The sequence below is a fragment of the Pleurodeles waltl genome, chromosome 7 (genome assembly GCF_031143425.1).
Source record: "Pleurodeles waltl isolate 20211129_DDA chromosome 7, aPleWal1.hap1.20221129, whole genome shotgun sequence".
Taxonomy (NCBI): domain Eukaryota; kingdom Metazoa; phylum Chordata; class Amphibia; order Caudata; family Salamandridae; genus Pleurodeles; species Pleurodeles waltl.
In genome coordinates, this window is record NC_090446.1 from 935,009,310 (window position 1) to 935,034,667 (window position 25,358).

Below are 25,358 nucleotides of genomic sequence, written 5' to 3' on the forward strand. Positions count from 1 at the left end.
ACTTGTGACTACAATGGGGGCCAACCATAATGAACTTTCAATAGGTTCTATCACTCCTAATTCTACCAGTTTGTTCAGTTCTTGTTTAAGAGACTCCTGCATAAGATAGGGGATCGGTCTGGCCTTATGGACTTTCGGCATAGCATTCTCCTTCATCTTTATCTTATGTTGGTAGTTCTTAAGCAACCCAAACCTATCTCCAAACAATTCTGGAAATTCCTCACAAACTCTCATGCCACATCTAGACTCACCCACTTGAAGTACCGGTTCATCATTGTTGGGGTCAAGCTTAATTCCTAATTCCCTTTGATGTCTCCACCCTAAAAGATTGGAACCCTTGTCTGTGAAGAACACTTTCCCTTTTGTATGTCGACCTTTAAAGGTTATTCGGAGACATAACATACCCCTCAGAGGTATAGGGTCATTATTGTAACCTCCCGGAGAGATGTCTGCAGGTTGAAGTTTATACCCCTTATTTTTAAAATTCCTTTAAAAAACACTGTAATCCATAAATGTAAATGGAGAACAGGAGTCTGCAAACGCCCTTACACACACTCCCTCCAGTTCGATAACACACGTAGGGTATAAAGTACCTCCTTTTCCGCTCTCATTCAGGTTTTTCAACTGCAGCACAAATTTGCTCTTAATATCTTGGGTCTCTTCAACAATATGTACATTCTTTTTCTCACTACGCTCACCCCTCTCATTCTTGCATACCCTCGCATAATGTCCCATTGCACCACACTTACGACATTCACAGTTGCGGGCCGGACACATAGGATTGTTGGCCAGATGTCTACTGTTTCCGCACCTAAAATACTTGCTTTTAATTCCCTCCATGTTACTCAGGGTATTTTTCTTGAGATAAACTTCATGAATTTTGCAATCTTCTTCTAGGTTGGGTGCACTACTCTCTAGTTTGGGATAAACCTTAACTTCTTTGACATCTTCTTCCCCTGAGGAACATTTAATTAGTTTCATGCATTCCACTGTGTGCTCTATTCCCTTTGCTATATCCACAGCCTCCTTCAAGGTAGGATTGTAAACTAACAATTTTTCCTGAATTTTCAAGTTATTGGTACACCTTACTAACTGGTCACGTATTAAGGAATCCTCAAGGTTACCAAACTCACAGGTGTTAGCCAGTCCCCTCAAACACGCAATATAGCTGGCTATTTTTTTCATCCTTACCTTGCGTTCTACTAAAAAATGTATGTCTCTCAAGCACTACATTGACTTTGTGACCAAAATGATTTTCTAACTTCCTTACCGTTTCCCCGTAATCAATTAAACCATCCCCCTCACCCTCCAATACATCATCAGGTTCTGTTAAATTTTCATACACCTTTCGTCCATGTACTCCTAAATTGTGTAACAGAATATGTTGCTTCCTCAACGCCGAGAATTTTTCTCCTCCAATTGCTATCAAGTAGGATTCAAATAATTTCTCCCACTCTTTCCAGGGAAGGACTGGTTCACCAATTTCATTCAAAAATGGTGGGGGCTGTGACATACCAGTCGCCGTCATTTTGCAAATTGTCACTATGATCCAAGAGGAATTTGAACTTAAGAGTATCTGAACACCTATACTCCTATACTCTTTTTTCTTTTTCTTCTATAATTCCCATCTCTCAAGAATAAAATGCCAGCAGGCAAAATCTGGAAAAAAAAAAGGAAAAGAAATCCTCCAAATGAATTTATTTCTTACTTGACAACGCTCGTACAGTCGTGTATTATTTCCCCCAGGCACCGTGCGCCCTGTAGTTCCTAGGCGCTCAGCACCGCGTTACCTCAGTTTACTCACTCCTTCCAGGTAACGAAATGCTGGTTGGCGTCATGCCGGGAATGTAGGGCTCCGCCTCTCCGCATCGATATCGGACGCCGGAATCCACCTTCGCAGCGTCAATGCTGCTTGAATCAAGATGCGACGCCCTTCTGCTTGGGGTCGCACCTCCTCCTCACTACACCACGCAAATGCGTGACGCGGTAACAAGCAGCCAGGTCCGCCCACCCGGCAATACTATCTTCCTGCTGCGTCGCTGAGGTACTGACGCCGTACTTCCTCCGACGACCCTCACCAGTCGCCGGGACGTTTTCAGTGCGTTCTATGCGGAACGAAGCGCTCCCACTTCAGGACGCTCGACGAACGCGAAATGCCTGAACCACGGGGCACTCACAGCAACAACGATGGACTCTGGATGCCACAACGGGCTGGAACAGCACAGCTACTGCCATCCATCAATATCCAAATGAGATCTTTAGAACAAGGCGCCCACACCACACTGGAGCTCTTGGGTATCCAGAAGAGGCGATGAAGGCAATCGGGGGTGAGGAGTTTCACTGCCCCCTGCACAGGTATCCCACCCTCGTCGCCATCAAAGTTGTTGTGTTCTACAGGTTAGCGTCGCATAAAGAATGAAGGAACCGTGTTCAGTTCTGTTGAATTAACTTGTTTAATCGTTAACTCCTCACTCATCGTCTCCTCAACTCTTTTTTTCCCCAACATTCTGTTTTTCCCCAACATTCTAAGGCAAGCTCCCGGGCATTCCAATGCCCAACATTCTTAGGAGCTCTTGGACTATACCACTATACCGAATTACTACTAACATGAAAGATGCATATTATACGCTGATTTATATGTTTAACCATTTTGTCCTAAATCAATAACTATAATACAGATTAATATGAACAACACGTACATTCATACATTGTTTGGTTACAACAATTAATTAATGGAAACTGGTCATTTGTCAGTACATACATACATTGCTCAGTTACAACAGTTTTGATAGTACAATTGCATTTCTTTACGTGCTTTATCGTAAAAGGAAATGCTGGTAGTAGTTTGGGGCATGGAAAAGTTCAGAAGTTACCTATGGAGTTCTAAATTTGTGTCGAGGACAGATCATACGCCTTTGGTTAAGGTTTTAACGATGCAGGACGTCATGAAAGCTACTCCATGCATTTCTAGAATGCCATTATGTTTATTAGACTATGTTTATGATGTTGTATATCTCCCTGGCTTAGGAAACAAAGTGGCTGATTATTTGAGCTGATCACCATTACCCAAACAAGGAGGCAATGTAGGCGAGTGGGAGGATTATAGTGTTGCCATAGCAGATGTAGTTGAGAATGACCTTATCAATTGGGAGAATAATGTTGTTGGTAGGGAGGAATGGATTTTGGCTTACAACAATGACAATATCTTACAAAAAATAAAGGATTATGTTAGAGGTGGCTTGCCGAGCAAGAATAAATTGGACCAAGATTATGTTAAGTGGTGGGAAGTCAGGGATGAAATGACTATTAATGATGGCGACTTCCCTATGAGAGGTGATAAGATGGTACCTCTGCAAGGACTTAAAGAGAAAATTCTGGAAGTGACTCACGAGGGTCATCTGGGAAGCTAAAGAAAAGAGTGAAAATGTCATATTGGAGGCCTGGATTAGATGGAGATATTGAAAGAGTGGTGCGGAATTGCAAGGTGTGTGCTAATGCGGACAAATCATTGAAGGTGTTTAGACCCACCTTAGGTATGAATTTGTGTCCGGATGGCCCATGGGAAGATGTAGCCATAGACATATAGGGTCCAATATCCAATTCTGTTGATAATACTTTTGGTGACTCCAAATATGTGATTGTTTTGTTAGATCTTTATTCTAAGTGGCCTGAATACAAGGTGTGTGAGAGGATTGACTCGTCTGAGGTAATCTCGTTTGTCTTGAGTGTGCTTCTGAAGAAAGGCATTCCAAGATCCATTTTAAGTGACAATGGACCTCAGTTTGTGTTTCAGAAGTGGAAGAAATTCTTAGCTAGGAATAGCGATAAGGAGAAGCATTCTCCAGTTTTCCATCCAGCTGGTGATGGGACTGTAGAACGCTTCAACCGTGTGATTATGGGTTCTTTACAGGCAGCCATTGGTGTAGGTATGGATTGGGAAAGAGAATTAGCAAGCATGGTGTGGGTTTACAGGATTACTCCGACCATCACGGTATATAGTCCCTTTAAGATATTTAGGGGAGGGAGCCGTACACTAAGGATAATAGTGCTTGGTTAAATCTGAAGATTCTAAGTAAGTAGTCCCCTGCTATCGTCAAGAACAACATTTTGAAGGCACAAAGAATTTATAAAGAACATTACGATATATGTCACAGATTAAAACAGGTAAAACTAGAGCCAGGGGATTGGGTCAAAGTAAAATTGGTGAGTAAAACACAGAAAGGAAATAGCAACTTCTCTAATCCTTTTCCGGTTAAGAAAATGTTTAGGAGTTCTGCTTTATTGAGTGATGGGAAAGTGTGGCGTTATGGCAGATTACCTAAATGTAATGGAATAGTGAAGTATAAGCTAAGGGAGGGATGTGCTGGAGAAATCAGGATCTGATTTAGAGTGGTTATGGCCAGATGTGGTGAGTGGAGAGGAGAAGCACCTACAAGATGAACAGGAACTTCCGTTGGTACATAATCGACATGAACCCTCGGTGGTTCCTACTCAGATTAGCAACCAGAGGGAATTGCCTCCTTTGCCCCCAGTACGTGAACGACAAGAACACGGGTCAGTGTCCACTTCGGTTAGCGACCAAAAGATTTTGCCTCCGGTTACTACCCGTAGTGGTAGGGTGGTAGGACAACCAAGGAAGTGTCAAGATTTTTTGTTTAATATCTAGAACCTATGTGCAATTGTATTTGATTTCCCTGTTCATGTATCTTTGATTTGTTAATAGCTTTAAACATGCTTAGTGTTGTTCATTTATTTGTTATTGTTAAAGAAGGAGGATATTTGCACACAGTTATAGTAATGGAACCTTGTATGGGGATTCGAGATTGGAAGGTGGGAGCGTGGTGACAGCGGTTGAGAATAGACCAAGACGGATGTGTGAGACCCTGCTCTCAATAAAGAATTACTACCTCTTCAGACTCTGAACTTATTTACACTACAGTGGTCCTTGTGGATCCATTAGTCTATCACTTCAGTTTCTGGTGGGCTCCCTGACATTTCCACTACATGATTACTGAAGGCTTGAAACCCTGTGACTGCTGCAGACCTGGCCGGGGGCTGCAACCTCTGGAGCACCCTAGACTCAGTTGAGGATGCATCTTCCTGAGTGCTGTAGACATGGACGGAGGCTCAACCTCTGTTTGCCATCAGCCCACAATTAATTGCAGCTACCTTCCATCTGCACAGGACTGCACCATTTCAAGACTGATTGCCTGACATACAGGCTGTACCCACTTAGTCACATCATCAAAGACAACCATAGCTGGATCTCCATAGCCACATCACCAAAGACAGCTGTAGCTGGATCTGCAACCTCATCTATGTATGATCCAGCACTGGATCTATGCAAGAGAAGCTGGGTGGGTGCATTGCCGAACGTGATAAGTGCCCAGCTCCATTGAACACTAAATGATACACTGCTTCTCAGAGGCTCTCGTTGATTGAGAGGATAACCCTCATACATGGCAGCATTGGAAACGACTTAAGAGAATGCCCGTCCTAAAGGAGGAGTGAGAGAGCTCGGAGCCCGAGTGCATTTGAACTGTGTTCACCAAATGGCTGCCCTGGAGTCTGAATCGCACACCACCTGATTAATATACAAGGGGGAACCCAGAACCAGGAAGAAAACTTTGTGGCAGAGCCTTCACAAAGAGGAAATAGCGCCTACAGGAGATAACACCCAGAGTGCGTTCTTTGATGTGCATAGTATGTAGTACACTGTGTGATTTAATTACTTTCATTATTGTAAAGATAAGCATTGGACTGGAAATCAATTTTTATTGTGGATTTTAGTTGATTGTTGACTGCTGAGCTCAAGCATCGCCACACTACCCACCTGAGAGTCATGTACAAGATGGGTTGTACGTGGTCCAGTTTGCAGAGCTAGTTTACTTCTGTCCTCTGGACCTCTTTGCAAACAATCTCAACCTCCATGGCCAGTCCTGCCTGCCCTGTAGCCCCCCTAACGGGGTCTGACACAACTCCCTGTCAGTGACTTTGGTGGAACAATCTCCATTATCGCGGTATAGTTGTCATTGTGCAGTCTACTATGAACTCCCCTATTTTCCCATTATGCGAAACAGATTTGAGCTATCATCTGGCGCTAGACTTTCACAATTTGAACTAACATTGTCAGACATATACTGTGCACATACAGGTTTAATAACACAGTCAGAAAAAAGTGTGAAAGAACAATTGATGTGAATATTTTTTTTTAAGTAGGGATACCTCCTGAATTACGATGTCTTACTGTATTTTCATTAATGGAATTAGTATTCCATTTTAAAGTTGCCCCAAGGGTACACATAGTCCTGTAATGTTCTCTGCAAGAATAATTTAGCTTTTAGAGTTTGATTTAGTGGAAGTATCATATGTGGATGAAATTTACATCAAACATGATGACTTATATGACCACTTAAAATATGTGGATAAAATAATTACTATTCTCTCAGTGGCAAGTTACAAGATTCATTTTAGAAAAAATAAGATACAGCACTTGAATGTGATTTTCCTGGGCTATGAAATGTTGACTGAGGGAAAAGGCTTAGCAAATGGGTTTCCTGAAAAATGTGCCACATCAAAACCTCCAAATACACTTAAAAAGCTTTAAGTGTTATTGTTTTTTTAACTCAAGAAGGTGAAAACATGTTCGATTTGAATGCTACCGTGCAGCTCACGGTTATCCTATCACCACTACTTGACGGTGAATCTCCTGCTACTCCAGTGAGTGAGGCATATTTTGATGTCATTGTTGCCAAAGAATAAGATTGATTATCTTTTTCATTCAGTTCTTCTGCATTTTTTGCTAATATTTAGATGGACGACATTCCTACACAGTATTGCCATTTCCTTTTATTAACAAAGTGGATGGAGTGTCTAATACTTTTATTTTTTACTGTATGATTTTCATTCTAAAGAAGCGCTGTGGAGAGTTCTTTCTTTTAAGTAGCATGATGAAACTATTACAGCATTAACTTCTAATTTTAAGTTTGATTTTATGCCTATAGTTTTAACATGTAGCATTGTTGCCTCCTTGGCCTTGAGGGGATTAGCTAACCGTGCAGACACCCTCCTGGTTATTTATGCAATTTTAGAATGAAATAGCAGTATTAGGAGTATCACAAGGCTTCTGGCTAGAAGGCTTTGGGACAGCGAACCATCTAGGACCTGAGCCAGTAGTTTGGATTATTTCAGAAGTGTGTATATTTAGAGGAGAAGGTAATGTGCAATTTTGATGATTTCCAATTGGTTATGCCACTTCTGGTGTGAAGTTATAGAGTTAGCTTGGAAAGAAAAAAAGTAAAGATAAGTCATCTGAACTCTTTCTGTCTGGTTAAAACTGGTCTGTTACTGGAGCTTCAGTTTACAATGTTTTCTATCTGTCAGAAAAAGCAAATGTTATACGTATTTCTTGATTTTTATATGATACAATCTACAAGAGCTAAACAATTACAATTGTGTACGCGTTGGTATTGGACAGGAGAGTGGGCGTAACCCTCTTTATAAACCTCTGTTAGAGTCAGGCAGAGAGTTCTGGAGACTAGCTAGGAAGCTGTCAGCACGATGCCTTAGATGCTGCTTGGAATAATGCCAAAGGGAGACTGAACAAAACCTGCCTCTTTCACTGACACATTTATTCTCTCTTTTAAATAAAACATCTTGAACCAAGGATCTGAGAGAATTGATCTTGTAATGAAAGTGGTTGAAGCATTCTTATAAAAGGACTTGGAATAAAGAATCCTAGTAGGTATACCTGCAGACCTGCAACTTTCAATGTATGAGGATTGATTGTGAGATGGTTACTAAACTGTTTGGCGTACTCTGAGTTTTTAATTGTTACCTATCTGATCAATAAAAAAGGATTCAGAACTAGGATAGAGACTAGTTAGTATGGGGTTTTGGTTACTAGATATATAACTAACTAATGAAAGTTTTTTTTAATTTTGTTATTTTTATTTAAATGACAAATATTTAACCAGTTGTATTTTTTGCCATATCCTGTTTTATGCATCCTTTCTTTTATAATAATGATATACTAGATGATCTTACACATGATGACTTGATATTCTTTGTGACCAGCGGCGGCTCCTGCGCTATGGCAAAGGAGTGTTGCCCCCTCCAGCAGCAGCAGCTGAAAACCTTTTACAATAAAACGATAATAAGCTATGTTTATTATTGTTTTATTGTAAAAGGGTTGGGGCTATGGGGCGTGACAGGGACAGAGGGGAAGTGCGTAGCATCTTGGGCTGGCCAAACACACAGGTGCACTGGGCTTTCTCCAAACTGGCACTGTGTTGCAAGGTTGGAGACAGCAGGCATAGGCTCGAACTCTGCCTCGGAGCAGCAAGCCAAGGCGCTCTGGCCAATCCTAACACTGCTTTCATGCTGCCAGCAGCATGAAAGCAGCGTTAGGATTTGCGGAAGAGCAGGCTGGGAGCCTGTATCTGCTGTGAGGACCGAGGAGCGGTGCAGCTGAGGAGACAAGGTAAGGTTTTTTTATTTTTTATTATTATTAATATGTTTTGTTTATCCTTCCCCCGCCATACCCTGCTGCACCCCTTCTGCCCCATGAGCTGCGACTGTTTGAGACAGGAGTAGTAAATAAAACTGTAGATAAAACAGTATTGTTTTTTTGGCTATTTCTACAGCACAATGTTCAAAGTACAGGTTTTCTCACCTATAAATCATTGTGTCTCTTCACAGGTATAATGTCTTAGTCAAAATGATTGTACATAATATAAATATGTATTTCAGGATATCCCTGTTTAGTTTACGTCCCTTGTACCTAGACTCAACTTCAATTACTTATCATTCTCCTGGAGTAAGAAACTTGGCTGACTTGCTTTATTCCAAATAGGATTATTTGGGGTGGAAGTCACTACACCTGGATTGTTTTTCCAGATTGCTCATCCAGGGTTGGTGGTTGATATTGTCATTGTGGGAACAAATAGGTTTTCACCTTTCTTCTGAACTTTCCTTGTTCTTGGATGCATCAAATCTTTGCTGACAATGTTTTCCAGAGATTGGCTGCTTGATCCAATATAGATGATCTTTCTACAGATTTGTTTTATTATAAAGTTGTATGGTGATCCATGGTGCTAGTGTGGAATGTAGATGTGTCTTTTGTCTGTATTTCTTGTATGTTGTTTACCGTTTTTTTAATGGTACAGTGCCCTTTGTCCCTCAAAGGCATTATTGACCTATAGTGCTTTGAACATTGACCTACTTGCTACAGGCAGCTAGCAGTACATTTAGATATGGTGCCATGTGTTCTATGAAGAGAAGAAGAGATGGAGACTTGCTACAGTGTTTTTAATCTGCTGTGGGTAAACGTATGATGACCCTAAGGACATTGAGGTATAGGCCAGTGTTGGTTTGGTATGTTAATGTGCCCGTGCATAGAATTGTATGCACGAGGCATATGCAGCTCGGGTGAGGTAATGTAATGTAATGTGTGAGATATAACTGTTATGGGAGGCTACCAGGCGGGTCGTGTTTGTCCGTGCTCAATAAACACATAATTGAACTTAGGTGGTGGAGTTTCGTCCTTCTTTGAAGATCGACGTTTCAGTGGCGACGATGGGGGAAGAAGTTACCTGTGACCGGTGGTACCGCTCTTGTGTTCTCTCCTTGGTGATCCTTGGAGGAGGTCAGTGCAGGCAGCCATCGAGTGAGGTGGATGGCGTAGGGAGATTTAAGCAGCCGAGACAGGAAAGGGGCAGACCGTAACAGACGGTGGTCGTATTTAGCCTTTTTAATATTTTGGGATTTGCCGGATGTTGAGGTGTGCACGTCACTACCACTGACGTTGGAAGCATCTCACGCTATGTCCCAACGCGGTATCCTGGCAATGGTTAAAGGACATCGGAAACGAGTTTCAGCTTTAATTATAACGCTGGTTTGGAAGCGTCTCACGCTACGTCCCAACACGGTATCCTGGCAACGGTTAAAGGACATCGGAGTTGAGTTTCAGCTTCAATTATAACGCAGGTTTCCGTGTTCTGGCATCCACGTATTTGCAGTCTATTGTTGTTTGCATAGCAATCTGTACTTGGTGCGTTTCGGTGATGCGCACACCTTTCTATTGATTTGTGTTTTCTGTTTCAACTGTATAACAGTATTATAGAGTGCCTCGGTGGTGCGCACACCTTTACATCATTAAAATTGTGGATGCAAACTTTTGGATGCGCACACCTTTACAGCACTAAAATTGTGTGTGCAAGTTATTGGAAGAAGGAACAGTGGTGCGCGTTGGTGATGCGCACACCTTTACATCACTAAGATTATTGTTGCAGGCTATTGTGAGGAGGGACAGTAACTTTCTTGTTAGTTGTGCATTTCACTGTCATGTTTATGAGTGTATTGTGCTTTTTTTTCCATAGCATTGCCTTGTTATTTATTTCACCATGCAGCAATCTGTAATGCCACCAGTTTTCTTCTTAGCGTCTCCTGGCTTACCTTTAGTAGAGTGGGGGTAGTGGAAGGAAGGTTTCGAAGCCTATCTAGATGCTATAGAAGGGGAAATGTTTACGCACAGGAGGAAGTTTGCTTTACTGAAACATTTGTTAGGCATAGAGGATAGGAAAATATTAAAGCATCTACCTCGCATATGTATTTTAGGTGGTGATGATGATGTAATGTAGATGAGTATGCTTCAGCTATAAAAGCCTTGGATGTACGTTTTATGAAAAAAAAAATTCATCATGGAGAGACACAAGTTTTAAAAAAGACATCAATTGCCAAGGGAGCCTGTTGAAAATTTTGTAAGTGATTTGAGAATGTTAGCATCTACGTGTGCCTTTAAAAAGTTTGAAGATAAAATAATCATAGACCAAATCTTAGAAAAATCTAAGAGTGTAAAGGTGCAGGAAAAATTGTTGACCCTTGAAAATTTAACATTATAAAAGGCTATAGAAGTTGCTGGTAATATTGAATCGACAACAAAGTTTATGGAACAAATGAACATCAAAAAAGAAGTACATGCTGTTTCGCATAACAAGGTTAAAAATAAGGAATTGAAGAATGCATCTTTGAATGAGAACAAAGTCGAAGTGAGGAAACTGCTAGAAAGTTACCTATGTTGCAGTAGGAGACATTTAGGCAATTCTTTTATGTGTCCAGCAGTGGACAAATACTGTAATAAGTGTAGGAAAAAAGGACATTTTATAAAAGTGTGTAAAATGAAATGGGATAGTCAGAAGAAAACGTTGGTTAACCTTGTTGAAAATGACACACGTGAAGAAGTTCAAAGTGACTCGGTTGAAGAGGGAGTTGTATTTACCGTTGAACATGAACAAAAAGAGATTTTATCACATGGGTAACTGGTTGCAGCTGTTTGTGGATCTGGTGTAAGAAAACCATTTTGTTTGATAAATGTGAATGGTGCGAGTGTTAACATGATGGCAGATTCTGGGTCCTGGTATACGTTTATCAATAAAGAGGAATGCAAGAATTTGCGTGAAGTTTGTCTGGAAAAAACAAGAGTTAAGCCAATGGTGTATTGTGGAAAACCAGTAGATGTCATTGGTGAGTGCAGCGCTAAACTGGAGTTCAAAGGGTGTAGTGCTAATGCCACTGTATATGTGAAGAAGATGGTTCCAATTTGTTGGGATGGTTGGAACAAAGAAATTTGGCCATTGTGCTTGATCGTAATAGTTCGGAACAAGTAATGTTGCGTAAGGACATTGTGGGTGAGGTGTCTGTAAAAGCAAATGTATGGAAAGTAGCTTTTCCTGAAGTGTTCAGTGACACTTTAGGTAAAATTAAAGGTTTTAGCCAGCAGATGAAGTTGAAGTCAGGGGCACAACCTGTGGTACACCAGTGTAGACATGTTCATTTGGTCATGAGAAGAGAGTTGAAGAAAGAGTTGGAACGTTTATGTAAGCAAGACATAATTGAACCCATTGACCAGTACACAATTGAATCTCTCAACATTACCATTGGCCTGGGGGTGATATAGGTGTGCATAAACTTGTTATATCTAATCTGTTGAAAATGTTTGTCATGCTGGAAGATGTGAATTGAACACCGTTGTCAGTAAGCAGTTCACTAGGTACTCTATCCTTGTTAAAAACATCCTTAAAAAACGAATTACTGCTTTAGTGTTAGGCTCAGACACCCCTTAATTTTCACCTGAAAAGATGATCCACCAACACAATAAAATATTTCATGTTGTTGGGCAAAAATGAAACAGGCCCAAAAAATCCACAGCACCCCTTTGCCATACTTTACCCAGACATTTGACTGGAATAGGAGGAGGTGTTAAAGTAAGCAAGTGTTTGTCACTATAACAACACTGCTCATATTCTTTCACAATCATCTCCACTTCGCGATCCATGCCAGTCCACCAATAATCGTGTCTTACCCTGTGTTTGGTGGCAGTTACACCCAAATGACCAGAATCGTTTGAAACAATCTGGAGGAATCAATTAGTCTCCTCTCATTAGTAAATCACTCTGAATAGACAACTCATTCACTACTTTGCTAAATTATTGCAAGGAACAGTCCAAAGATCTTTCTTTCAGCCAACCTGAAGTCACCATTCTTATGACCTGACTCACCACATTATCGCCTTTGAGAGCCTCACGCCATTCATTTATATCCTGACATATAATGCAATCTTCTACAGTGGTAATAATGCATTCTTCAATCTCATCTTTTACTATCTCCTTACAATTCTCTTCAGAAACGGGCATTCTTGACAAAAAAAAATGCTTTGTTCTTTCCTCCTGCAATATGGACTATTGTAAATTTTAAATTCCAGCAGCTTAGTAGCTTATCTGGCTAGTCTTGGAGTTGTTTTCTTTATCTTATTACCTGAAATAATATATGCAAGCAATTGATGGTCAAATCTTAAGAAAAATATTCTTCCCCATAAATATGGCTTGAATTTTTCTATGCCCCAAATACAAGCTAGCATTTCCTTCTCTATGACAGAATACATTGTCTCAACATCTTTCATCCTTCTTGAGGCAAACCCAATAGTAAACTCTTTTCCATCTTCAATCTGCGATAGCACAGCTCCCATGTCATAAGATCTAGCATCCACAGTAACAATAGTGTCATGCCCTTCAACATATGCTTGCAAAGCTGGAGCTTTAACTACACATCACTTAATTAGCAAGTTATTCTGACAGGTAGACATCTATACAAATTCTGTTCCTTTCTTCAGCAATATTCTAAAACATTCTGTAAGTTCAGAAAATGTTCTAATGAACTTTGAATAAAACTCACATAAGCCCAGAATGAGCGTAGTTGTTCTTTGTCAATAGGGTGAGGTGTTTTCACAATTCCATCCTTGATACTAGGTTTAGGTTTGACGCCTTCATCAGACAACCCATGCTCCAGATAATCAATTTCCTTCACCCAAAATATACTTTTATTCTCTCTGAGTGTGATATCGGTGGTTTGTAATACGGAAGGTACATTCTCCACAGCTTTAACATGTGTGCCTTGGGTAATGACTATATCAAAATGTCATCCTGAAACACAACAACATTGTTCATGCCAGTAAACAGTCTTTACATAATATTCTGGAAAATAGAAGCTGTTGAAGCCAGTCCAAATGGCATATGGCAAAATTGAAAGGTACCATCTGGTGTTACAAAAGCAGAGAGATGACGTGGTGTTTCATCTAGTAGTACCTGATGGTAAGCTGCATGAAGATCTAGTTTAGTAATCAACTTGAACTGACCAACCTGAGTTACAAGATCTTCAATTCTGTGCAAAGTATAATCCTCAAACCGTATAGCTTTTTTGAGAGATCTAAGATCCACACATAAGCCTAGAACATCTGACTTTCTCTTGGACAAAACAATAGACAAAAGCAAAAACATATCATCAACAGGTTCGATAATTCCATCATTTTGCATTTCTTTCAAAAATGTTGTCTATTCATGCCATACACTATGTGGGATATTGTGAAGTCTGTGTTTGACTGGTAACACTTGGTCTTTAACCTTAATGGTATTCGCAAAATTTGTAATCAAACCAACTTTGTTGGTAAAGACATCAGTAAACTTTTCTTTTCATGACTGACTGGAAGCTGATCCAATGAGAGAAACAGGACATTTCTGACCAGGTCTAATGATCATACCAAAGTCGGCTTGATGCCACCATTCTAACACATTCATACCTTTATAAGCAACACAAACTTTCCCTTTAATGGTTTTGTTCTCAAATGATAAGTTTGCCCAAAAATAACCCATAAGATCAATTCTGCCCCTTTCAAAGGCAATAGTGACTACATTTGGTGGTAAAAGCATCTTCTCCCGCCACTTATCTTTGTACCTGTCAAAATAAATTATCGTAATTCTTGCTCCTGAATCAATAAGCAAAGGTGGCCCAATACCATCAATCTTTACTGTAACCAACAGATCACCATAGTTATTTTCATTGGCAACACTAATAACTTCCAAACATTCTTCTGATAAGACCAGCTCTTCTACTTTTTTTTTCCAATTCCTCCTCATCGTTGGAACATGCATCATGAACACTTCTGACTGGCATGTGTCTACCACCTCTACAAACTTTTCCAAAGTGACCAATTTTTTACATTTTCTACATGACAGTGGGACAATTCTTAACCCCTTCGCTGACAGGCCTTTTCCCCCTCCTGTGCCAAGCCTTTTTTTGGCTATTTGGGGCAGTTCGCCAAATTTGCATTTCTTTTTCCCAACATCCTAGGGATTCTAGAGGTACCCAGTCTTTGTGGGTTCCCCTGAAAGCGACCAAGAAATTAGCCAAAATACAGTGAAATTATTATTTATTTTTCATTTTTTTAAATGGGGAAAAAAGGGATACAGAAGGCAGCTCGTGGGTTTTTTCCCTGAAAATGGCATCAACAAAGGGTTTGCGGTGGCAAGATCACCATCTTCCCAGCTTTCAGGAACAGGCAGACTTGAATTGGAAAACCCAATTTTTCAATACAATTTTGACATTTTACTGGGACATACCCCATTTTTACTATTTTTGGTGCTTTCAGCCTCCTTCCAGTTAGTGACCAAAATGGGTGAGAAACCAATGCTGGATCCCAAAAAGCTAAACATTTCTGAAAAGTAGACAAAATTCTGAATTCAGCAAGGGGTCATTTGTGTACATCCTACAAGTGTTTCCTACAGAACATAACAGCTGAAATAAAAAAATATTGAAAATGAGGTGAAAAAAACAGCCATTTTTCTCCACGTTTTACTTTGTAACTTTTTCCTGCGATGTCAGATTTTTGAAAGCAATATACCGTTACGTCCGCTGGACTCTTCTAGTTGCGGGGATATATAGGGCTTGTAAGTTCATCAAGAACTCTAGGTACCCAGAGCCAATAAATGAGCTGCACCTTGCAATGGGTTTTTATTCTATACCGGATATACAGCAATTCATTTGCTGAAATATAAAAAATGAAAAATAGGTATCAAGAAAACCTTTGTACTCCCAAAATGGCCACAAGATAAGGTGTTGAGAAGCAGTGGTTATTTGCACATCTCTGAATTCCGGGGTGCCCTTACTAGCATGTGAATTACAGGGCATTTCTCAAATAGATGTCTTTTTTTACACACTGCCTTACATTTGGAAGGAATAAATGTAGAGAAAGACAAGGGGCAATAACACTTGTTTTGCTATTCTGTGTTCCCCCAAGTCTCCCGATAAAAATGGTACCTCACTTGTGTGGGTAGGCCTAGCGCCCACGAAAGGAAATGGCTCAAAACACAACTTGGACACATCACATTTTTTCACAGAAAACAGAGGTGTTTTTTGCAATGTGCCTACCTGTGGATTTTGGCCTCTAGCTCAGCCGGCACCTGGGGAAACCTAGCAAACCAGCGCATTTTTGAAAACTGGACACCTAGGGGAATCCAAGATGGGGTGACTTTTTGGGGCTGTGACCAGGTTCTGTTACCCAGAATCCTTTGCAAGCCTCAAAATCTGACCAAAAAAACACTTTTTTCCTCTCCTTTCGGTGACAGAAAGTTCTGGAATCTGAGAGGAACCACAAATTTCCTTCCACCCAGCGTTCCCCCAAGTCTCCCGATAAAAATTGTACCTCACTTGTATGGGTAGGCCTAGCGCCCACGAAAGGAAATGGCCCAAAACACAACATGGACACATCACATTTTTTCACAGAAAACAGAGGTGTTTTTTGCAAAGTGCCTACCTGTGGATTTTGGCCTCTAGCTCAGCTGGCACCTGGGAAAACCTAGCAAACCAGCTCATTTTTTAAAACTAGACACCTAGGGGAATCCAAGATAGGGTGACTTGTGGGGCTCTGACCAGGTTCTGTTACCCAGAATCCTTTGCAAACCTCAACATTTTACCCAAAAAAACACTTTTTCCTCTCATTTCGGTGACAGAAAGTTCTGGAATCTAAGAGGAGCCACAAATTTCCTTCCACCCAGCGTTCCCCCAAGTCTCCCGATAAAAATGGTACCTCACTGGTGTGGGTAGTCCTAGCGCCCACGAAAGGAAATGGCCCAAAACACAACGTGGACACATCACATTTTTTCACAGAAAACAGAGGTGTTTTTTGCAAAGTGCCTACCTGTGGATTTTGGTCTCTAGCTCAGCCGGCCCCAAAGGGGGCAGGAATGGCCTAAAATAAATTTGCCCCTCCAACCCCCACTTGCCTACGGGGTCGCTCCCCCTGCGTGACATTGGCGCAAAAAAAAAGATCCCCGGTGCCTAGTTGTTTCTGCCCCCCTTGGGGGCAGATTGACCTAAAATCGCCCGATTTGCCCCCAAGGGGGGCAGAAATGGTCTAAATACAATTTCCCCCCCACGGAGTGACCCTTGCCTAATGGGTCGCTCCCCATCTCTAAAAAAACAAACAAACAAAAAAATAACCGTTTTTTTTTTACCCTGGCGCCTAGAGGCTTCTGCCCCCCCGGGGTCAGGTCGGCCTAATAACAATAGGCTGATCTGCCCTCAGGGGGTGCAGAAAAGGCCTTTTAAAAAAATGCCCCCCCTGGGAGCGACCCTTGCCCAAGGAGTCGCTCCCCTTGCGTGAAATTCGCAACAAAAAAAAAAAACTCCCTGGTGTCTAGTGGTTTCTGTCCCCCTTGGGGGCAGATTGGCCTCATAAAAATAGGCCAATCTGCCTTCAAGGGGGGCAGAAATGGCCTAAGTATAATTTGGGGGGGTCAGGGGTGGAAGGGGAAGGTCTTCCATCCCTGCCTTGGGGGGGTTGAGGGGAACCCCACAGAGGGAGCGCTAGCGCACCCTCTGGACTCTGTGCCCAGGACGTAATGGTTACGTCCTGGGCACACGAGCACTGTGCCTCAGGACGTAACCATTACGTCCTGGGCACAGAAGGGGTTAAAGATCGAAATATGATCACTGGATCCACGTCTACAACACATTTGTTTACTTGGTGTTCTATACAAGCTTTTACTCTTATTGTTGCCTTAATTTGTGGACATATGTTCAATTGTGAGTTGTGACAGTTTCTTTAGCTTTCCCCTTTGCTATGTGCTACTGCAACTGGTGACGCTACTGGATCTATTTCTAACTGTTTCACATCATTTTGTGAACAGTGCTTTTCGCAATGTCAAAAGGATTTTTGCATTTAAGTAGTCTCTCTTGAATTTTCTTGTTGTAGCATCTACACACAATTTGGTCACAAATTAGTTGGGAACTAAAACCTTCAAATTCACACTATGATGCTAAAAAATTAAAAGCAGTGACATACAAATCGATAGACTGGTCTGGTTTTTGTACACGAGTAAAGAATTTGTGCCTGTGAACCACGAAATTCACCTTCCTTCCAAATAATTGTGAAGTTGTTTCACTGCAACTGCATCCAATTCTTCTTCATCAGAGTATGAATATGCAGGTAAATAATCAAACACATTTTGACCCTCAACACCTGAGTAATAATTTTACATTTCTTTCTGTCAGCTTTAAATTTCTGACCGTCAGTCAGTAGCACCTAACTATGCATTAAAAGAACTGTACCACAACCGCCATCTCAAAGGTGGCTCCCCAGGTTCCTGCAAAAATGGGGTTGATGGCGCAATACTTTGGATTGTAAAAGCCTCGGAGTAAATTCCATCACCCATAATATAATATGCATTAAATAAATACCTACAATTTATCATTTAAGCTTTTTTTAGCATATGCTGAATGGTTGCTGCTAAAACATTAAAACATAACAAAAGAAATATGAAAAGAAAAAAAGAAAAGGATCCCAATAAGCTTGTTAAACTGAACAGTGGAAGCGTGCCAATCGCTGTTGGCACTCGCAGCACTAGAAACAACAATACATTTGTAGAAAACAGGCAGAATCCAGTTAGAATTAAAACATGCCAATTGCTGTTGACACTTGTAATAATAGAATACAGTGGTAGGTGGCGCTTTTTAAACACCATTCAGAGCACTGGTCCACACACTGAAAAAAGAGTAAAGCGTGCAAGTAGCTGTTGATACTTGAAGTTAAGGCGGGCAGCGATAGGTGGCGCTGTTTAAACACCAGTTGGAACACTGGTCCCTCCATGCCCTATACAATGAATGCATGGACAGTCCTGTTGACAGAACAGCGAGAGTAGAAAGAAGCGTCTTCTTCAGAATACTTAGGTAGGAAAAATTGTAGGATTTAATGATAGGACGTACGGATGGCAGATATTTCCTGTATGAATGTGCACTGAAGCGTGATTGAAACCGAGATGATGTGCACTACCAAAGCATACGAAAGCGAAGTAGATAAACGTTCCAGAACTGAAAGTGCAATGGAGCATGTGGCTACAGCACGCAAAGAGCTGCAGGAATGTTTGTATTTTAAATATGTTGAAAGAGCGTGCAGTAGAGGGCGCTAGAAGACCGCGCTTTTAAAAACAAATGAAACTGACTGGATAAACATTGCCCTTGACACGCTCCAGTAAATTGCTCGGCAAGCTGTTCAAGATACTTCTCCCAGTCTTGTGCTGATAACAGCAGACAATATTAAAAACTGGCACATGAAACAATAGGCAGTTCGAAGAACGGCACAATCTTTAAAATCCTGTCATATGAAGTAAAAGCTGAAATTTTAATCTTGAGTATGAAGAGCGCACTTAAACTGAGGCAGTAATCGGGCTTTGTGCAGCCTCTGGGCCTATTAATCAAATATGAAAAAAACAGTACATTGAACATGAACAGGCTAAACGAGATGTCCGTTTCTATCCCAGTTTGTCACCAATCTGTGAAGTATAAATGTCCAGACATAATGGTTAATTTTCTAGATGTATTTGTTATACAGCTGTGCTCTGTACGCATACACAAAGGCCCAGAGGAACACACCAACTGATCATTACATTCAAGGTTAAACAGAATACATTCCACCAGAGAACACTGAGTCAACCCATGGACAACTGCTAGTACTATGACATCACTATACCATAAACTCTAGGATACCACGCATGGCTTTGAGGATATATAGATGATGATTTCCAGGTGTTCAGTTGTAACTATCCCCACCCTGTATGTTTACTACTGTGGCAGTAGATTACACTGAGGAACATCTCTCACCACCTTCTAGTGTGTCTGTTTCCTATACCCAGGAGCGTCTATCCCCTTTTCATTTGTGTCTGTAGGCTATATCCAGGTGTAACTATCTCCAGTAAGTGGACTATATCTAGAAAGTGATGACTATTTGGAACCAGTAAGGAGAGCTTTGGCTGTACCCAAGTGGTTGGCAAAGAGCCAGTGGCCTCACTTTATACCATGGTAGTGGGCCATATCTGAAGTGCTCAGGAATAGCTGTTCTAGCTGTATGATTACGACTTACTGTCCTAACGTACCCAGACAGCAGGTGCTGTTAGCCTGGCGCCTTTTACAGAGCTCAAGTTATGCAGCAGATGGGCACTTCAAGAGGCTCTCTTCACGTGCGCTCTCTGTTTAAAGCTGTTGCTCATATATGCTCACCTGGTCCTAGAGGTTTCGGTGGCAAGATTCCAGGAGGGGATGCCTTTGAATTTTGTGCAAGCCTAAAATGAGAGCACCGCCTGATAGCTTCATTACACGGGGGGATGGAGGGCTGCAATGGCCTATTACCTGCCGTGATTTCCTGTAGCAAGGGGAAAAACGCAGACCCAATCCACAAACCTGCTGCCTTTGAATAACTCGTGCTTTTGTCATAGAATGTAGTACAGCGTTAAGCCTAAGTACACCTTAAAGAAGTGGATTCACTACCAAGCCTCTCCCCTTCCGTGGTAATCTTGCCCTATGGTGTTCTCCATTTTGAAGGTATGGAAGGTCTGCACTGGTGGACGAGACTTTCCTTACGTAGGCTATATATAATGGAATCAACTCCCTCTCTCTTAATGCACTGAATCCAATCACTCATTTTTTTGTAAATGTTGGGTAAACATTTTTGATAGACATTAGTTCCACTTTGCTCCTAGTCGCTTTCAGTTATCTTTTTTTTCTAAAGCTACGGAACACTATTGAGTAACAATGTACTCTACAAATTTATATCATTATCATCATCATATGTCCATAATAGGCTGGATTACCGTTTCTTTTCGCTTGCAGTCGGTCAAGGAATACTTTGGAGTTTCACAACAGAATAAATTTATTTTTTGGACTGAAATTTGCAAATAAGGACCACACGATAAAGACATGAGAACTTTTAAGGTATTCACAGAATCAGATTTCTCAGGTTACACTCAGGTTCACCATACATGTTCTACTTCTTCCTTGCTTACTTATGTACAGCTCTGCTACCCAACAATAGGGCATTTCATGATAACTGCATGTGTGAACTCAATTCAACTGACCCTCACGTTTCCCCTATTTTGAATAAGTAAATTAAGACATATTCTACGTTGGCACCAAAAATATTCTTTAATCCCAATGCACTTCATGAAACAGAGGTCTTGAGGCCAACATGTCTCCTGGAGAAATGTAATGCCAAGGTGCCTTAGACTCTATTGCAATCAGCAGTTTCATAGACTGGCCAAAACGTAGACCGCAAGTTAGTGCTGTTTACAAAGGAGGTGCCTTTCAAAGGAGCTTCAACATTATTGTTTAAGGTTGAGAACTTTAGTGAATACCTATTTGGCATAATGGACAACTGCATATTTAGTACTCTACTCTGAGAGCACAAAAAAAAAGTTTTACAAAAACCATGTCAAAACAAAACACGCATTGAAAAACCAAAAGGCTGACCACCAATGTCTGACCTATTGGCCTTGCCAGTGCTTGTTTATTTTTACGTTTCCCATACTCTTGTTAAATAAGATTACACAGATTTTCCATCATGTGTTTTTTAGCGTGCATCAACACATTTTACTAAAGGATGCTTAATAAAATTCTACTTAAAATCTCATAGTAGATTAACAAAACCTTGTTTTCCTGATTGCATTTTTTGTGAACATTTTATTTTGAAAGCTAAGAATTAAACTGGCTTTCAAGCTTCCTCAAATGTTTGCGTGTGACCAGAGAGCATTCTGGGAGCATTAACATAGCTTCATATTGTTAAACTTTGCAAACGTCTGAACACGTTTTATAATGGAACCAATCTCATTTATGCAGTCCGAGCTTACAACATTTACTTAAAGTGCTCACCCTAATAATATAGTGGTTGTATTAATGAAACATAAATACACGTTCGAACAACATTAACATATGGACACAAATGTTACTCTAACTGCAGACAATTCCCAATATGTGGTACTATAAACTGGCAGCCAAAGGGTTTGTGCTGCAGGGGGTTGGGCCTACATGGCCAAAGTAAACATGAAAACTTGTAGTCCTTGACCCCAAACAATATGTCCTGGGTATTAAGCTATAGGAATTCCACATCCCTTTTGCCTCCGCTGAGTGAAAATAGTTGATAGCACTCATTTATAGAAGTTACTCATCAGGGGGGGTCAGTCACAGGGTGGCACTTGTTCAGCGTTGGAATTAGCTGACTATTGGCCTTCACTCCAAAATGGAGATTGCTTATGGTTGGTCACCATCTGCCTTCAGCGCTCCCCAAAGAGCGAATCTTGTTTCATGGAGATCTTTGCTCACAGGGGAGCTAGGTCATAGAGGATTCTTGTTCACCGCTGACATCATACTGATGCAATTCAATCATTTCCAGCTATGGTGGCTCGTTTTTCTACTGCTCCTCCTCAAGAGGGACAGACCCAGTGTTCAAACCTAGAGCTACCAATGTTTTTATATGTCCCTCTTTCACTTTGATAATCACTTTTTGCTTTTTATTTAAATTGCAAGTTAGAAAATGCAGCCTTTTAGGATGCAAATGCTCCTGAGTTTAACTTCATATTGGTGATTGTTTGCAAGTGAAAAAGTGCTTATTTGGACTAGTGGGTGGAAAGCATTAATCTGGCAGGATGTGGCGTAGACAAGTGCAAAAGCAGAGCGAGTAAGGGAGTGGGAAGTGATGATTGGAGGCTAATAGGAGAGGTAGCTAGATTGCAATTAAAGGGTCATTGCTTCTTTTCTTACTTTTCGTAGTACTTTGATGCGGCCTCTGTTGCATGATGCACCTGTTATATGAGCTTCTGTGCTGGAGCAAAAGCATTTAGGGCCATAAGACTTCACTGTGCATGAGGTGTCTGGTATCTCAAGGTTGAGGTTTGATACTTTAGGATTGCAATTTGGTTCCGTGATCCCTCTAGACAGTACAATGTAGATACACTGAAGATGTAAACCTGAAGAACTTAAAACTTTCTTTATGTTGCAGGATGGTCATTGCTGCATAGGATGCTGACATCGGTGCCTAGATCTCGGTGAGTTTTTTTTTTTTAATAACTATTTTTACTTTCATGCTCCCTCACTCAGCAACTTTCTTGTGCATATCGCTCCTTAACATTGTGCAGCTGGTTGTTGTTGTGCTGGGAATTATTGCTGTGCAGCGGTTTGGGCACCATACTGCTCAAGGATGTGAAATTCCTATCGCACAACGCCCTGGAAAACAGTTTGGGGTCAAGGGCATCAAGTTTTCATGTTTATTTTGTCCTTGGGACAAGTAGGCCCAACCCCCTGCAGCACAAACCCTTAGGCTGCCAGTTTACAGAGAAGGGAACTGTCTGCAGTTGAGGTAATGTGTGTCCATATGTTAATGCTGTTCGAACTTGTATTTATGGTTCATTAGTTAAAAACCTTCATCATTAGGGTTAGTGCTGTAAATAAATGTTTTAAGGTCACACTGCACTACTGACAGTTGTTCCAGTAAAAAAGAAAAGTGCGCACCCATGTTTGAAAAGTTTAACAATATGAGGCTAAGTAAAATGCTCCTAGAATGCTCTCTGATTAGATGCAAATGTTTGCCGAAGATTGTAAGCAAGGGTGATGATCCTTTGCTTTCAGAATAAAATGTTAAAAAGAAAAATGCAAGAAGAAAAAAGGGTTTGCTACTATAACATTTTAGGTGCTATTTCTTTGAAGCGTCATTTAGTAAAATGTGTTGATGAATGCTAGTATGTCCCAAAAATATTCCTAATACAAAATCAGTGTAACATTTTTAACAAGATTATGGGAAGCATGAAAATAAACAAGCACTGGCAAACCCAACCGATCTGACATTTATTTGGTTTAGTTAATGCATGTCTTGTTTTGACATGGCTTTTGTAATACTTTATTTTTGTTGGAGCTGAAAGGCCCTCACCAGTGTAACAAACACTGGAAAAAAAAAAAAAAAAGATTTGGTCTCAAAAGGCACAGGTTGACACCAATGGCATAATAAAGGCCCGGCACTCCCCTCCAGGTGCCCCCCTCAGCACAGCACCTGCCCTGAGTGAGTCTGGAGGAGGGGCTCCGTGTTCTTTTCATGTGGTCCCCCTCCAGTTTCATTATGCCACTGATTGCCAGAGTAGTTCCTGGCACTGAACAAAACTACTTTGTGCGCCAATATGCTCCTTGTGGAAGAGCAGAATGCGATCACTCACAGTAAAGCCAGCCGATAAAGAGAGAACTAGAAGTTTAATGAAAACTAAATGTCTTTCTTAACCCCAGACCTAATTATGGACCCAGTCCTTAAAGAAGGTCACAAAAGTGCACCAGTGGTATATGTCTTTGAATTACCGGCTTTCATGAATTCACAAGAACTTAAGAAGTAGACCAGGAAATCGTACTCCTAGAAAATATTTGTGAAGTGTAAATTAGCATGAGCAAATGTACATATGTAAATTTGCTCATGTGAAAAACTATTGAGTGCTTAAACGTTCACTTTCCCTCCAACCATTTTTTCCCCAACCCTGGAAGGACTTCTACCGTTGTCAGGTGTAAATTTCCAACCTTTCTCATTACGAGAAAAGATTAGAGAAGAGCTGGTGAAAATCCTTGAAACATGGAAGTTAGTAGGTTTGCAGACTCAAAGGCATTCCAGCCCTGGAACTATTGCTTATTGCTTCCTTCAGCCCCAGCATGTAGATCTGCGGAAAGTTGTCAAAAAAGGAAGAAATTGCTGTAGTAGGGATTGAAATTGCAAGTATTCAAGCCCTTCTATAGTAGTAGCCCTGGCATAATTAGAGAGCTCTTACATAATGAGATAGCTGCCATAATTTGCCGCCGCACTACTTGGCACCAAAGGGACAAGTAGATTTTTTTAACTAGACAAGTAGATTTAAGAAGCAACACATCCCATGGACAAGTATATATTTTATTAAATTCTACACCCCTGACTGCTGAAAGATCTGGGGGCATTGTGCTGGTAGCTGTGATTATGCTATTGATTGACGTTTGGTGGCACCATTCTCCTGATGGGGTTCATGGCACTACTGAATGTGGTGGGCTGGTGGCTAGAATAAGTGCACCTCTGGCATTTGAAACTACCCATTCAACTATGGAAAAGCTGATGATTTCTAGAAGGAGGATTGTGCTGCTGGTGGCAGTCAGCATGCTAGTGATGGGTGTCCTGGGACTGTTACTTATGTTAATGCTTTGTTTTGCAGATTATTGGCCTCATGCAATGTTTCTCAGCTTTCCCAGTTCCACACAAGCAGTGCAGTGGAGAGAAGCAGGAACTGGGAGATGAAAAACAGAATAGTGTACCCTCCACAGACTCCAGAGGAACCCAGGAGGCCAGCGGTGAGCTATCTGCTTTACCTGGTAGACAATGTACCTGGGTGTTTTGGTCCCACAGTGCTGTCTGTAAAACCCTTAGAATAATTTTGATTAAGAAATTCATGGAAATTTACAATTAAAACTTTTAGCAGTCCATTACTTACACTAAAGGATTTATTTTGGATACCCATTTGATGATGTTTATAAAACAGACACCAATCAATACATTCTAAAAAAATATGCAGCTTTACAGTTAACAGAGCATCAGTTCCTTTCCGCTTCCACTTGTGTCAGTGTGAAATAGCATCTGTACAGGATTGTAGGATGCAGTTGACTTAAATTATCTCTGCATTTGATTTTGAACTTTAGTTGAAGTTGAGGTA

The 25,358-nt window shown here is 40.9% G+C and overlaps 1 protein-coding gene across 1 annotated transcript in view; it reads left to right on the top strand.

Moving 5' to 3' along the window:
* The window catches only part of MRPL22 (mitochondrial ribosomal protein L22), a 56,314-nt gene that overhangs the window by 10,446 nt on the left and 20,510 nt on the right, over positions 1-25,358 (top strand). The window contains exons 2-3 of the mRNA XM_069199626.1: positions 22,655-22,700; positions 24,864-24,999. Coding sequence (XP_069055727.1) covers positions 22,655-22,700; positions 24,864-24,999 — 182 coding nt within the window. The remainder of the gene's footprint in view (positions 1-22,654; positions 22,701-24,863; positions 25,000-25,358) is intronic.